At 52.7% G+C, this 13,508-nt stretch overlaps 1 protein-coding gene across 5 annotated transcripts in view; it reads right to left on the bottom strand.

The window, feature by feature from the left end:
• Nucleotides 1-1,633: 1,633 nt before the first annotated feature.
• Nucleotides 1,634-13,508, bottom strand: part of SCARB1 (scavenger receptor class B member 1) — a 79,101-nt gene continuing 67,226 nt past the window's right edge. For 2 of the 5 annotated variants that reach the window (XR_009566317.2, XM_030859999.3), the window contains 3 exons: nt 10,563-10,614; nt 9,515-9,661; nt 1,634-2,616 (listed from right to left, as the gene is read on the bottom strand). Coding sequence is in view for 4 of the 5 variants with exons in the window: in XM_030859999.3 (XP_030715859.2) it covers nt 2,497-2,616; nt 9,515-9,661; nt 10,563-10,614 (319 nt within the window). In the remaining variant the exon portion in view is untranslated. Of the gene's footprint in view, nt 2,617-2,710; nt 6,410-9,514; nt 9,662-10,562; nt 10,615-13,508 lie in introns of those variants that run through there. The other 3 variants (XM_060310020.1, XM_060310021.1, XM_030859995.3) reach the window with 2 other exon arrangements.

Raw genomic sequence — 13,508 nt, forward strand, 5'->3', positions numbered from 1 at the left:
GTCATCAGACTCAAGCTGGGGAACGCTTTTCACCTTCGGGTCTCCCAGGGATCAGGGCCAGGCGGCAGGCGCCCTTCCCCAGGCCCCCGACCCCGCAGCAGGCAGGCGCAGCTCTCCCCAGCCCTCCAGCCCCGACCTGAGGGACACTCCCAAACACTGGCTTCGAGAACTGATCTAAAGATTGAGTAATCTTTTTGCAGTTCTTTTGCAAGTCCATGGTTTCCACTTTGCTGCCTTCTACAAATGTGAAGAAAGGTCAGATGGACGCGTCAGCTGATAAATCAGTAAAAATACTTTTTGATGACAGATTGTCACCTGATTTTTGCCCATTACTCAGCAGTATTAAGAATTGAGTGACTCTATTAAGATATCCCTTCCACTGCCAGCTATGTACTTATGTAAACAAGGCTTCTCTGCACTTATACAAAATAAGAATAGAATCGACGACAAAATTGGTCGCATCCTGGCAGTAACAGTCATTCATAGATACATAAATTCGTTGGGGGTGAAGAGGAAATCACCAGCTCATTAGGAGATGTATTTCCCTGCAAATAAAAAACACAGTGTGATACCACTACAAATGACGACAGTTTTTTAAAAGCTGGAAGTGCCAAGGTATCAGCCTGTATGCAGAGCAGGTGAAACGATCATACCTTAATGGTGGGAATGCAGAATGGTGCAGTTACCGTGAATATTGTTAAACACAGACCTATATCACGTGTTACCATATGACCTAGCACTCTCACTCCTAGGTATTTTACTTAAGAGAAATGAAAATCGGGAATTCCCTGGCGGTCCGGTGGTTAAGACTCGGCGCTTTTGCTGCTGTCGGCCCCCGTTCGATCCCTGGTCAGGGAACTAAGATCCCGCAAGCAAAACAAAAGAAAAAGAAAAGAAAATATATGTTCACACAAAAACCTGTACATTCGTGTTTTTAGTAGCTTTATATTCATAATCGTCAAAAACTGTAAACATCTGAAATGTCCTTCAACTCATGAATGCTTGGAAACCTGTGGTACGTGCCTACGATGGAATTCTACTCAACGATCAAAAGCGGGGTCGGGGGAGTGGTCCACGTGGATGCTATGCTTTCTAAACAAGAACTGAATTCACACAGAATTTATATAAAATGTTAAATATACACAAGTTTAAATTTTAGGGACTTCCCTGGTAGCGCAGTGGTTAAGAATCCGCCTGCCGATGCAGGGGACACGGGTTCAATCCCTGGTCCAGGAAGATCCCACATGCCACGGAGCAACTAAGCCCGTGCGCCACAACTACTGAGTCTGCGCTCTAGAGCCCGCGAGTCACAACTACTGAAGCCCACGCACCTATAGCCCGTGCTCTGCAACAAGAGAAGCCACCGCAATGAGAAGCCCACGCACCGCAACGAAGAGTAGCCCTCGCTCACCACATCTAGAGAAAGCCCGCGCGCATAGCAACGAAGACCCAACGCAGCCAAAAATAAATAAATAAGTAAATTTTAAAACAGGGGAAAGGCAAGTCTGCAGCCCAGTCCCTGAGAGACATTCATGGCAGTAACCAGAAAGGAGCTACTGGCTAAGAAAAGAAGAGCCCAGAACTTCCCAGGGGGCCCTCCCATCCCCCCTCAAACAGGCTGTCACAGACTCAGTCACTTTTTAAAAAGGTTTATTATTTCAACTGTGAATTATTTTTAAAAGATGATAAAATTCATTTCTCTTCCAGTAGAAAAGAGACAGAGGCTTGCCCTGGAGACCAGGAGCCCCGGGCAGACGGGTCACCCGACCAGACACCCAGGCTGATGGGCCCGGGGCTTCTCCACCTCCTCCCAGGCACCGAAGAGCTGAGGACCCTGGTGGGGGGCGGCTCGGGGCACAGCCTCCTGCCACCCCAGCCAGGGAGTGGCCGGCTCAGTATACATGATGATGTCAGTTTAGGCTGGAGGGAAGGGGCGCAGACACCCAAATCCGGCGCCTGTGCAGACTTCAGGGAGATCACGATCCTGCAGGGGGTTAAGGATGTGGTCGGCGGCATCTCCGTTTTGGGCCCAGATGGGTGTCCAGTGGCCACAGCTCCGGGTCCGGGCTGGGCGCTAAGCCACGGCCCGCGGCCCACCTGGCTGGTGCACAAGCAGTCTGCACTCCTGGACTAGGTTTCGGGACAGCGGCCACAGCCCCTCGGAGTAAAGGCCCTGTCCTGCCTGGGCGAGCCACCAGGCGGGGGCTGCAGTGTTTCGAGACTGACGGAGAGGACCGCTGGGGAGAGGTGACCTGAGTCCTCAAGAGCTCAGGCTCGCTCACCCAAGGGAGGGGACCCTGTGCCCACAACACCTGTGGTCGGGCCTGTGGATCACTTGGAGAGAAGGTTCCGGAACAGTCCTTGTTGACGAGCCTCTCCCCAAGTCCCCTCAGCAGCGGCTCCATCCCTGAGTGTCTGCACACACCTGTACACACACGTGGACACGTGCTGGGGGTGTGTGCAGTGTGCGACAGGCATGTGGTAGCAGGGGGTGGCTCAGACTTTGGGATTAGTGGGCTGTCCGCTGAGAGAGTCCTGAAGAAGCGGGGTGTAGGGGCTGGAGAGCTGGTCTGGCTGAGTAGCCAAGCTGGGCTGGCTGGCGGCATCTTCGGGACCCTGTGGAGAAAAGGGGAGGTGCTGCATCACTAAGCCCCGCCCACCAAGCCCCGCCCGGACCCTGGCTCCGCCCCGTACATCCTCCACCAGCATGGAAACCCCCCTTGGAGCCCCCATCTGCACCCCCCCATCAAGCTCGAGATGAGAGAAGACTGGAGTGACCTACAGACTCCTGGGACTCCACTACAAAGGGTCTCCTAATCTCATGAAACACCATCTTGCCATGCTCTCACCCATCTTAGAGATGGGGAAACTGAGACCCTAAGAGACTTGCCTAATACAGTGAGAAGGGCAGAGCAAGGAGTCCAGGGCTTATATAAGCAATACCGTTAACACAGAAAAGCTGGAAACCACCTAAATGTCCACTGATATCAGAATGCATTTAAAAGACAGAGTTACAAGATCGTAGTCAACCTACACAGCTGTCACACAGAAAACTGAAGAGGGGAAATCCAGCTGCGGAGTGATTCATATAGTTTGACACCACGGAGGTAAGCTTTTTAAAAATTATCTGTCGTTCGTGGATACATATATACAGACTTAGAGGGGAAGAAACAGGCAAACACCAAACTCCTAGCGATGGATGTCTCTGGGGAGAGGGGGAGGGGCAGTGGGACTTGGCGAGGGGGGCAAAGGACACACAGGGAAAAGGTGAAATACGACAAAATGTTAGCAGGGTTGTTGGGTCTGGGTGAGAGGGAACTCAGAGCGTGCAGTTCATCTAGTTTTACATTTTTAAGTTTCTCAATTTAAGGAAAATTTTAAAGGTAGCCATGATGATAAGAATTGGGGGCAACTTTTCATCCCCCCAGGCCCTGGCTTCCTTCCCCTCGAAGAACGGAGACGCTTCCTTGCCCAGCAGCTGTGGTCGGAAAACCCCGGACGCCCCTACCCACCTGGGCCTTTGCTCACAACCCCCAGGGGCCTGCTTCACCGCGGGGTGGGGTAAATCAAACCCCACTCTGGGTGGGGAGCGTTGGGGGACTCCTGACTCCTTTCCTCGGGGACAGAGCTCAGGCTTCCGCGCACCGAGCCACATTCCAGCCAGGGGCAAGGAGGGGTGGGCGTGCGCCTCTGCCGACACACCCCCCGACACAGAGGCAGCATGGGACAGCGGGGGTCGGGGGGCGGGGGATTCTTAGCGATGTGGGCCCAGAGAGCCACGACTGGAGAAAGCCTCGCTCAAAAGTGCAAAGGGGAGGGCTTCCCTGGTGGCGCAGTGGTTGAGAGTCCGCCTGCCGATGCAGGGGACACGGGTTCGTGCCCCGGTCCGGGAGGATCCCGCATGCCGCGGAGCGTCTGGGCCCGTGAGCCATGGCCGCTGAGCCTGTGCGTCCGGAGCCTGTGCTCCGCAACGGGAGAGGCCACAACAGTGAGAGGCCCGCGTACCACAAAAAAAAAAAAAAAAAAAAAAATTGCAAAGGGGAAACTGTCTTCCCAAGAAAGACACATGTACAAACCTTCAGGGAATACACTTCCGTTTAACTGAGGAATGAGGACTTGGAATTAACGAGAGAAATCATGAGACTGCAAGAGGTGATCCTGGAACATGTCCCTGAAGGGCTGCCCAGTACCATTGTCCAGGCTATTCACTGCACAAGGGCACCCAGCCAAGTGGGTATAAACGGGGTGTACTCTGTTTGCCAAGCCCTCAGCCCTAAAGTAGGCCATGTCTGCACAGAGGAGCTGTCTTTTCTTATTCGCAGAAAAACACCCTTCTGGGCTAGTGGAGGCCCCATGTCCTCCCTTTCCTGGAGCAAAGCAGCCCCTCAAGGCCACCCCCATGCCCAGACACGGGGCAAGGTATAGGACCGTCCCCAGGGACTCAGCACAGGCTAGAGGCCGAGCTGCAGGGATTCCAGGTCTCCAGGACCACTGGCCGCTTCCCAGGTGCCTGGTCCCCTAAAGCAGACCCGACAGGACACTGCCTTCCCCAAGTACACGTGACCGGGGGGTAGGGGTCTCATCCGGGCTGAAGGCTGACCTGTCTTCCAGAAGACAGAGCAGTAGCATCTCTTTAATCAAAAACTTCCCTAATAACTTGACATTTGGATTCTGCTGGTAAATCACGAAGAGACTCCAGCTTTGGTTTTGTTTTATTTTTATTTTGGGGGGGGCAGGGAGCAGGACATCCTGGCTGTGTCCAGGGAGGTGCAGCCATGGGGCTGAGACCTCACAAACACCAGCTCTATCTATGCTAAAAGCAAATAACCCCCATCTCTGTGCCTGAAGACCCCACCCCTGCACCGCGAGAACGCCAGGCAAGTTTCTGCAGAAGGGAATCGTGGCTGCAAGGGGGCAGGGGTGCCAATGGGGCCAAATTGTACACAAGAAGGGCGTCCCAAGAGGAATTCTGGGAGAGAGGAAGGCAACGGGGGGCTCGTCTCCAGCTAGGACACCCTGCCCCCTAAGCTCAGGAAGACAACCCCCTTAACACCCAGCCCTGACGTGGTCGGGCTCTCTTATCCCCAGATGGGCAGTAGGAGCCCCCCAGAGCCTGGCTGGGGGCACAGCGGTCCCTCCCTCCCGCTCCTTGCAGGGCTGGCAGTACCTGCCAACAAACACACCCACGCCCAGCGCCCATGTTCTATTTTATCTCCTCCTCCGGCCCTGGCAATCCAAGCAAACTGGAAGCCGCCAACTGGTCCCAAAGAGTAGGGCTGTCACCTCATCCCCAGCCTGTGGCTCTCAGGAAAGCTATTTAAACCCGAGCAGGCCCAGCCCCAGAAGCTGGAGAGGTGGTACATTTTTCAGAAACCAAAAGCTATAATCCGAGGCATAAGCATAGGGCGACTCACCCCCGCCCAAACCCCAACCGTAGGGCCCAGAGCGCTGCCTGTCACATCCCCTGGTGGGACTCGGCTCTCCTAAGACCTCAGACCTAAAGGAACACAGCCCAGGAGGTGAACCCCCAAAGGCACTAGCCTCCGTCTCCCGCAGGTAGGCTGCCCGATGAAGGAGGGCAGCCAGTTAAATGTGAATTTCAGGTAACCAGCAAACAGTTTTTCAGTAGAAGCGTGTCCTGATAATTCCATGGGACACACTTAGGCTAGAAATCATTCACTGTTTCCCTGAAATTCACATTTAACTGAGCGTCCGGTTGTTGTTGTTTCTGGGGCTGTTTGTTTTTGCTCAGTCTGGCAACCATACCCTCAGACCGAGTCCTAGATCTACACTTGGTGCCCAGGGGATGCCTAAATTCTTTTGTCTTGGCCAGTCATCCGGATTTATTTAAACTTATCTACATCAGGATCCTGTTAGGGGGCCATTAAAATACAGATTCCTGGGCCCCACCCATGACGCTATTCCAAGAGGTCTAGAAGGATGTCTGTGGACCTGCATTTTTTCGCAGACTTTCCCAGAAGAGTCTATATCGCACCAGAGGTTTGAGAAGCAGCTGAGACCTAAACCTCGATCCTGCCTTTCTAAGACAACCTTGCAAACAAGACAGCAGCCCACTAGTCACCCTCCATCGCCTACCACGCCTGGGATCACTCGGAACGTAAGAAGACAACAAAATACACAAATACGTATTTTCAATCTGTAGACACTCCAGGTGAAGTTCAGGCTGAAGAGATGTGTGAGATCCCAAGCGTTTCAAGCCGCCAGAGTTCTACTCACTATGGGAGGGGATGGGGGGCGAGAGGTGTTACCTGGTACCCACCTACAGTCTTGCTTCTTGCAGTACAGTCCCCTTGGGAGCTGATGTCATCAGGGATTCAGAATAGGCCTGAATGGCCTCCTTATCCTTTGAGCCCTTTTTACTACTACTCCAAAATAAATAGCACTTCTCCTAGAAGATAACCAAGCTAATTTATAGTTGACGTTGCAGCCGAACACACACGGTTTTTACACGGTTCTCCGATTTTCAAAAAGCAGAGGGTGGGGTACAGAGTTCTAGAGTCCAACCACCATTAGTGACTGGAGTTGGCTGAGACCTGGGGAGTGATGGTGTCTTTCACCAAAGACAGAAAGACGAGCATCTTCAGGAAACACACTTGGTCAGACGGGCAAGCTGAGCTGAAAAGGGTTTGTCAGCCTGAAAATTTAAGGCGAATCACGGAGGGGAGATGGGCCGTGCTGGGCAAGGTGGATTGGCCGAGACTCAGAGAGTTGAGCAAGTGGCATTTTAAGTCTCATGCTCCACTGACTGAGCTAGTGGGTGGCATCTTAAATCGACCAGAAACAGCGACATTTCTGTCTAAAAAAAAATTTTTTTCTTTCAAGAATGACTTGACAAAAACGTCTTTGAAGAGAAATTAAAATACGTTGAGTTTAACGACATGCCATTCTTTTTTTTTTTTTCTCCCCTATCAGGACAGATACATAAAAACACGTAAGGCCTAACCCCTGCTAAACCAAAAAATACGTAATGGGATAAATTTCAACGACTGGGCCTCCAGCAAAACCTGCGGGGAGGGGGCCTCAACCATGGTCAGTAGAGACGATGATATTCTTATCGGATTTGGGGGACACGGATGGGGGATGTGAAGCAGGGAAGCTTTCACATTGTTCATCCTCACCGTCTTCCCCCTCCCCCTTCTGACGGACCATTAGGAGAGACAGAGGGCAGAGGCTGTCTGGTCCAGCCCCTCACCGCTGCTCCCCTGGGCTTCACTCCTGGAAACCCATGCTGGCCCCAGGGAGGCATCCATGGGTTGGGGGCTAGGGCTTCTGCCCCCTCTGTCCTCCCAGCATAATTCATTCCAAAAACCCTAGGGAGTTCCCTTCTGCTCTGGCTGGGGCAGTGACAGAGGACCGGGCCCCCAACGTTCACTGGGGGCTCAAAACACCAGAGGCTGGTACCCTCACACCAGTGCAAACCTTTTCCCCCAAAGGACTGGGAATTTGGAAGGGAAATCAGGTTAAGGGTCTGAAAGCCCAGGTTAAGAGCCTGGAAAGGTTTATCCTCGCCCCAGCAAACAAGCAAGTTAAGCGAGCGAGCGTGCGAGCTGCCTCCGAGGAAGAGGAAGAAGAGAAAACGCTGTTGGCCGGAGCTAAAGCAAGAAAGCAGGCGTTGCAGGTGGCCCGAGGGGCAGCAGGGGAGCTGCGCAGCCCCCGACCGAGGCTGAGGCCTGTGGCTCCAGGACAACTCGGGGGGCAGGGGGCACCGGGGGGGGAGGTTCTGGTTCATGGATTCAAAATGGCCTTTCAAGACTCCCTGCCACTGAGCAGTGTCCCCTGTCCACCAGGTAGCTGCCCACCCATCCCCGCTGCCCCGGGGGCCTTGCATCCACGGGCCTTGTCACCATGTGACGGCAGTAACTTGCTTAAAGCCCCCTGGTCTCCGGACCTCACATCCTACTCATGTCTGTATCCCCAGAACTGTGCACAGTGACCCCCCCATAAGCTGTGAAGGTGTCAGTGAATGCCATGAATGAATGAATGATGCAAATCAAGAAGGTGTATTTGTTGGAACTTCCCTGGTGGTCCAGTGGTTAAGACTATGCACTTCCACTGCAGAGGGCATGGGTTCGATTCCTATTTGGGGAACTAAGATCCTGCATGCCTCACAACGTGGCCAAAAAAGGGGGGCATTTGTTATTGGCCCCTCTTTTTCCTGCCTCTGAATGGTAGATGCCCCAGGGCTGGCTCTTCAGGGCTCTTCTCCATCCGTGCTCCCTTCCCCAAATACCTGCTCCTATCCTGGTCCAAGCCACCATCCTCGCTCACCTGGGCCTCTTCACTGGTCCCCCTGCTTCCGCTTTCCCATCTGAAGACCAAGCGGCCACACGTTAACTGACCTAGTCACTCCTCTCCTTTACAGCTTCCAACAGCTTCCCGTCACCCCCAGAATCAGTTCCAAGCTGCTCACCCTGCATTACAGGACCAGGCATGACCTACGTCGGCCTCTCAGACGCCACCTCCTCCCCCGCTGCCCCCATGCCCACTCCCCTCCAGCCACCCTGGCCCTGCGGAAGCCTCCAACACACCTCACCCACCCCTGCCTCAGGGCCTTTGCACTGGCCATTCCTCCATCCGGAGCACTCTTTCCCTGACTCTGTGCTGAGCATTCACTTCTAAGCTTAAATTCGACCTCTTCCGAGAAACCTTTTCTGACATTATCTCTATAGTTGTCGCCAACGCCCTGGGATGCTACGGTGTCCAACTTGGTAGCCACATATGGCCGTTGAGGCTTCGAAAAGGGGCGAGTCCCAGTCAAGACCTGATGTAAATGTAAAATACACACCGGATTCCAAAGACTTAACCAGAAAGAAAATGTAAAAAATTTATATTTTTTATATTGATTACACGTGGACATGGTCATATTGATATTTTGGATATATTCGGGTTAAATAAAAGATATGATTAAAATTAATTCCCTTTTACTTAAGGTGGCTATTAGAAAATTTAAAATCACACACGTGGCTCATGTTGTATTCGTATCAGACAGCACTGCCCTAAGCCCATCACATTTTCTATTATCATCGGTGAAATCATCTCTTCTGTTTATTTACTTGGTTTCCACCTGTCTTTCCAACTAGAATGCCAGTCCCCGCACCCCCCTTCCCCCGGGAGTAGCAACTGCCTTGTTCACTGTCGTGTCCCTGTCCCTGCCAGAGCCTGAAAGCCAGCAGCTGCTGACTTGAAGAACAAACCATCAAGTACCAGGTCTCCTGATCCAAAACCACCTGCAGCCCCTCCAAGGGAGGGTCCCCAGGCCTCCCAGAACAGGCAGAGAAGTGGCAACAGAACATGCAAGAGAAGCAAGGATGCGGCAACAGCTCCCCAGCCCAGGAGGAGACCTAGGACTGCCGCCCGAGGCGGGCTGCAGGCTGAAGGTGTCCGTGGGCACAGCAGGAAGGGGCTGCTGGGGGATCTGATCTGAGCCCCTCCTTCCCCCAAGCAGGCAAGCAAGGGGCCACTCGGCCCCGGCCAGGCTCTGGCCACCACCTACTTGGCTCCGGATTTGGTAGACGATGGGGATGAGCAGCAGGACGCAGCCCAGGGCAAGGAGCACGTACTGGGCACAACGCAGCACCTTGGGCATCAACACCAGCTGGGTGTAGAACGTCTGAAGGGTCTCACCCTCCATTGCCCCGCTCTGGCGAAGGAGAAAGACAAACAAGTGGACTGGTGCCACGTACTGTGGGCTGAGGGTGCAGACGCCACCCCACACCACACCCCTCTGTCCCCCAACCCCTCTCCCATCTCAAGCCCACTGGCCAGAGCATGCGATGGGTGGAGCCAGCCATGCCTCTTATTTCCTCTGGGGCCACACAACAGGACTACATTTCCCAGACTCCTTGCAGCTAGGCAGGCCCATATGACTTGTTCTGGCCAATGGGATGGGGGCACAGTGATGCTGCAACTTCCACGCCGGGCTCCCATATGATTCTCTCCATCTCTTTCCCAATTTACTAAATGGAGACGGATTCTGAAGATCTCCAAGAGGGCAGGACCAGAAGATGGAAGGAGCCTGGATGTCCCTGAATGTCTGCGTGGAGCAGAGCTCCGCCTGCCCCCCATCAGACTGTGATGTGAGTGGGAAGTGAGCTTGACATCTGAAGCCTGTCTGATCCAGCGGTTAGCTCACCCTGATTTAAAACGAGCTAAGCCAGAAGGAACCCTGAAAAGCTGGGAGAGAAGAAATTTCAATAAAAAGTTGACACCCTGAAAACCAACTTCCCTTCATCTCAGGAGAAGGGGCCATGTGCATTAACAAAATTATTTTACACCCTGACCAGGGACTTTACAGTTTCATGCAGCTCCTGTGTTCCTCATCTCGTGTGATCCTTTCAACCCAGTGGGATAACTGACATAAAGTGCTTGGAGAGGGCGAAGTTTCTAACAGATGGTTCTGCATTACTCAGTCCAGCTCCCCCAGCCTAGCCTCCCCACCACACACAGCCTCCTGCCCCAAATGCCCACATCAACTCCTCACTGAGGCATCAGACACCACGCCCTCGGGTGCCCAGTACCCGGGGAGAGGGAAGCAGCCTTACCTCTCCAAACCACATCAGTGGCAGGATCACCGGCTCGATCTTCCCAGTTTGTCTGGAAATAAGCGAGACCAAGCAAGTGAGAAGTTATGTCAGGGTGTCTTAGATCAGGCAGCTCTGGACCTGCGATCGGAAGCCCCAGGGTCAGGAGGGATTTGACGTTGCAGCAACTTGGTCGGCATGGGCTTGAGCGATGGGCATCTCCTGACAGGGCGCAAACTGACGACCCAACAATATCTCTTTAAATGAAAAATTCTTACGTGGAGGGGCTGCCAGGGACCTAGCTGATACCCATGTGTTCTTTTTTAGAAACAGAATCCCGATCTTATTCCGGATGGCAATACGCCCAGACAACAAACAACACGGTTTATGCTGATCACTTGCTTTCCTTTGGGGAGTCTGGAATCTGGGTCCGTGCCAAGCAGAAGGCGCCTACGTGACCAGCCCCCAGTAAACACCCTGGGTGCTGAGTTTCTACTGGGCATCTCTGGTAGGGGACATTTCACACGTGTTGTCACAACTTGTCACTGGGGAAATGAAGCGTGTCCCGGTGTGACCCTCCTGGGAGAGGGCTCTAGAAGCCTGTGCCTGGTTTCCCCAGACTTCACCCCGTGAGCCTTTTCCCTTTGCCAATTATGTTTTGAATCCTTTCTCTGTAGTAAATCACAGCCGTGACTATTAACTACATGCTGGGTCCCCTGAGTCTTCCCAGTGAATCATCAAACCCGAGAGTGGCCTTGGGGACCCCCGACACAGTCAGCTACTAGATAGCTGTGTGACCTTGGCCATGCTACTTACCCTCTCTGTTCCTCCTCTGTAAAATGGGGATTATAATGGGCTCCTCACAGGGCTCTAGTGAGGACGGAACGTGACACCATGAAAAATACCCAGCATATAAAAAGTGCTCTAGGGGAGTTCCCTGGTGGCCTAGTGGTTAGGATTCTGGGCTTTCACTGCTGTGGCCTGGGTTCAATCCCTGGTCAGGGAAATGAAATCCCACAAGCCGTGTGGCACAGCCAAAAAAAAAGACATATAGTGCTCGATGTTTATTATTGTTGTCTTGTTGTCAAATGCCTGCAAACAACTGGACAAACAAATATTCTGTAACTTCACCATTCCTGGGTCTGCTTAAAGAAGGCACAGCTGGAGGGGAGCTGGTACTCTCTCAGGGGACAGGCACCAGAGTCAGCACAGAAGGTCAAAATCCTCAGTCACAGTTCTCAAAAAGCGCTTGTTCAATAGAGTACTGTGCAGTGAAATGAATTTACACCGTATCACCTACAGAGGAGACAGACACGGAGGACGCTCTGGAAATACAATGGCACATCCCCTTCACTTCAGCCTCTTTAATCTGAGTTTGTAAGAACTGATGTCAATTGAATGCACAGAGTGTGCAACCCTGCTGCCTTTATCTTGTGAGCAAACAGCACAGAAGTTCCTCAGACAAGTCACAGCCAGACAGCTCTGCTTCCGGGCGGGCGGCGGTCTCCAGACATTTCCCTCACAGGTTCCTCGACAGCCCTGGGAGATGCCGACAAGCACTGCTGTTGGACCACCGCCCTTGAGACCACCATCCCAGCCCACAGGGGCAGCCAGGCAGCTGTGCGGCCTTGGTTCCGAACAGATGGGAACACAGAGGCCCAGAGACATCAGGGTGCTGGCTCAGGGCCACCAGCAGGCAGAATCCAGCCACCCAGACAGACTGCTGGCTTGAGCAGCATTTGTCAAAAATCTGAATGAACTCCCAACAGGTGGAATGTGTGCTAACATCCAGATTTTGAAAAATGCATTTGCAAATGCATAGGATGTGGCCACACTGAGTGCGTGGGCCCTGGCGCTGGACAGAGGCTGGCCCTTGGTCCCATCCCCACGGGTTCCACTTAGTCACCTGCCGGCCCTGCACATCCAAGTTAGCAGCCCAGGCGCTGAGGGACGGGAGCCCTGTGGAGCTCACGTCTGGGCAGCAGACACCTAACGCACGCGTGGGGCTGTTTCACCCGCCACAAACGCTTCAGGAACAAACTCTCTGAGCAGCCTCAAAATGTAAAAATGAAAAGCTAGTGGGGGAGTAAGGATGAGCTGCACTGACATGCTCACCAGCTCAGACAAAGTGTTATTCTTTCCAGCTGAGAGGCACCTCACAAAACCAAACAGATGCTCACATTCCTGCAGCCCAGGATCTTTCTGGGGGAATTTTTTTTTTGATGAAACTATTTCAAATATGCTAAGAAGTACAGGGGACTTCCCTGGTGGTCCAGAGGTTAAGACTCTGTGCTTCCAAGGCAGGGGACACGGGTTCGATCCCTGGTTGGGGAACTAAGATCCCGCGTGCCACACAGCGCGACCAAAAAAATTTTTAAAAATAAAGAAGTACAGACCCTGACGTAACGACCAGTGTGCTCCCTCACCCAGCTCTATCCTAACTCGATGTTATAACAAGAGCTGGCAAGGATGTAGAGACACTGGCACCTCCCACGCTGCTGGTGGGAGTGTAAAATGTCGCAGCCGCCCTGGAAACCAGTCTGGCAGCTCCTGAAACGCTTAAACATAGAGTCACCATATGACCCAGCAATTCTGCTGCAAGGTGTCTACCCAAGAGAAAACACACATCCACACAGAAACTTTAAATATTCAAAGCGGCACTATTCATAATGGCCAAAAAGTAGAAACAACCCAAACGTCCATCAACTGATGAATAAAAACATGGTCTTTCCATGCAATGGAATGTTATTCGGCCATAAAATGGAATGAAGCAGTGACACAGGCCACAACGTGGATGAACCTTGAAAACATCATGTTAAGTGAAAAAAGCCAGACACATATTATATAATTCTATTCACATGATATGGCCAGAATAGGTAAGTCCACAGGAACAGAAAGTAAATTAAGGGTTGCCTGGGGCTGGGGAAATGGGCAGTGACTGCTAAAGGGCGTGGGGTTTCTTTTGAG

Source organism: Globicephala melas, chromosome 13, assembly GCF_963455315.2.
Source record: "Globicephala melas chromosome 13, mGloMel1.2, whole genome shotgun sequence".
In the NCBI taxonomy this organism is placed as follows: domain Eukaryota; kingdom Metazoa; phylum Chordata; class Mammalia; order Artiodactyla; family Delphinidae; genus Globicephala; species Globicephala melas.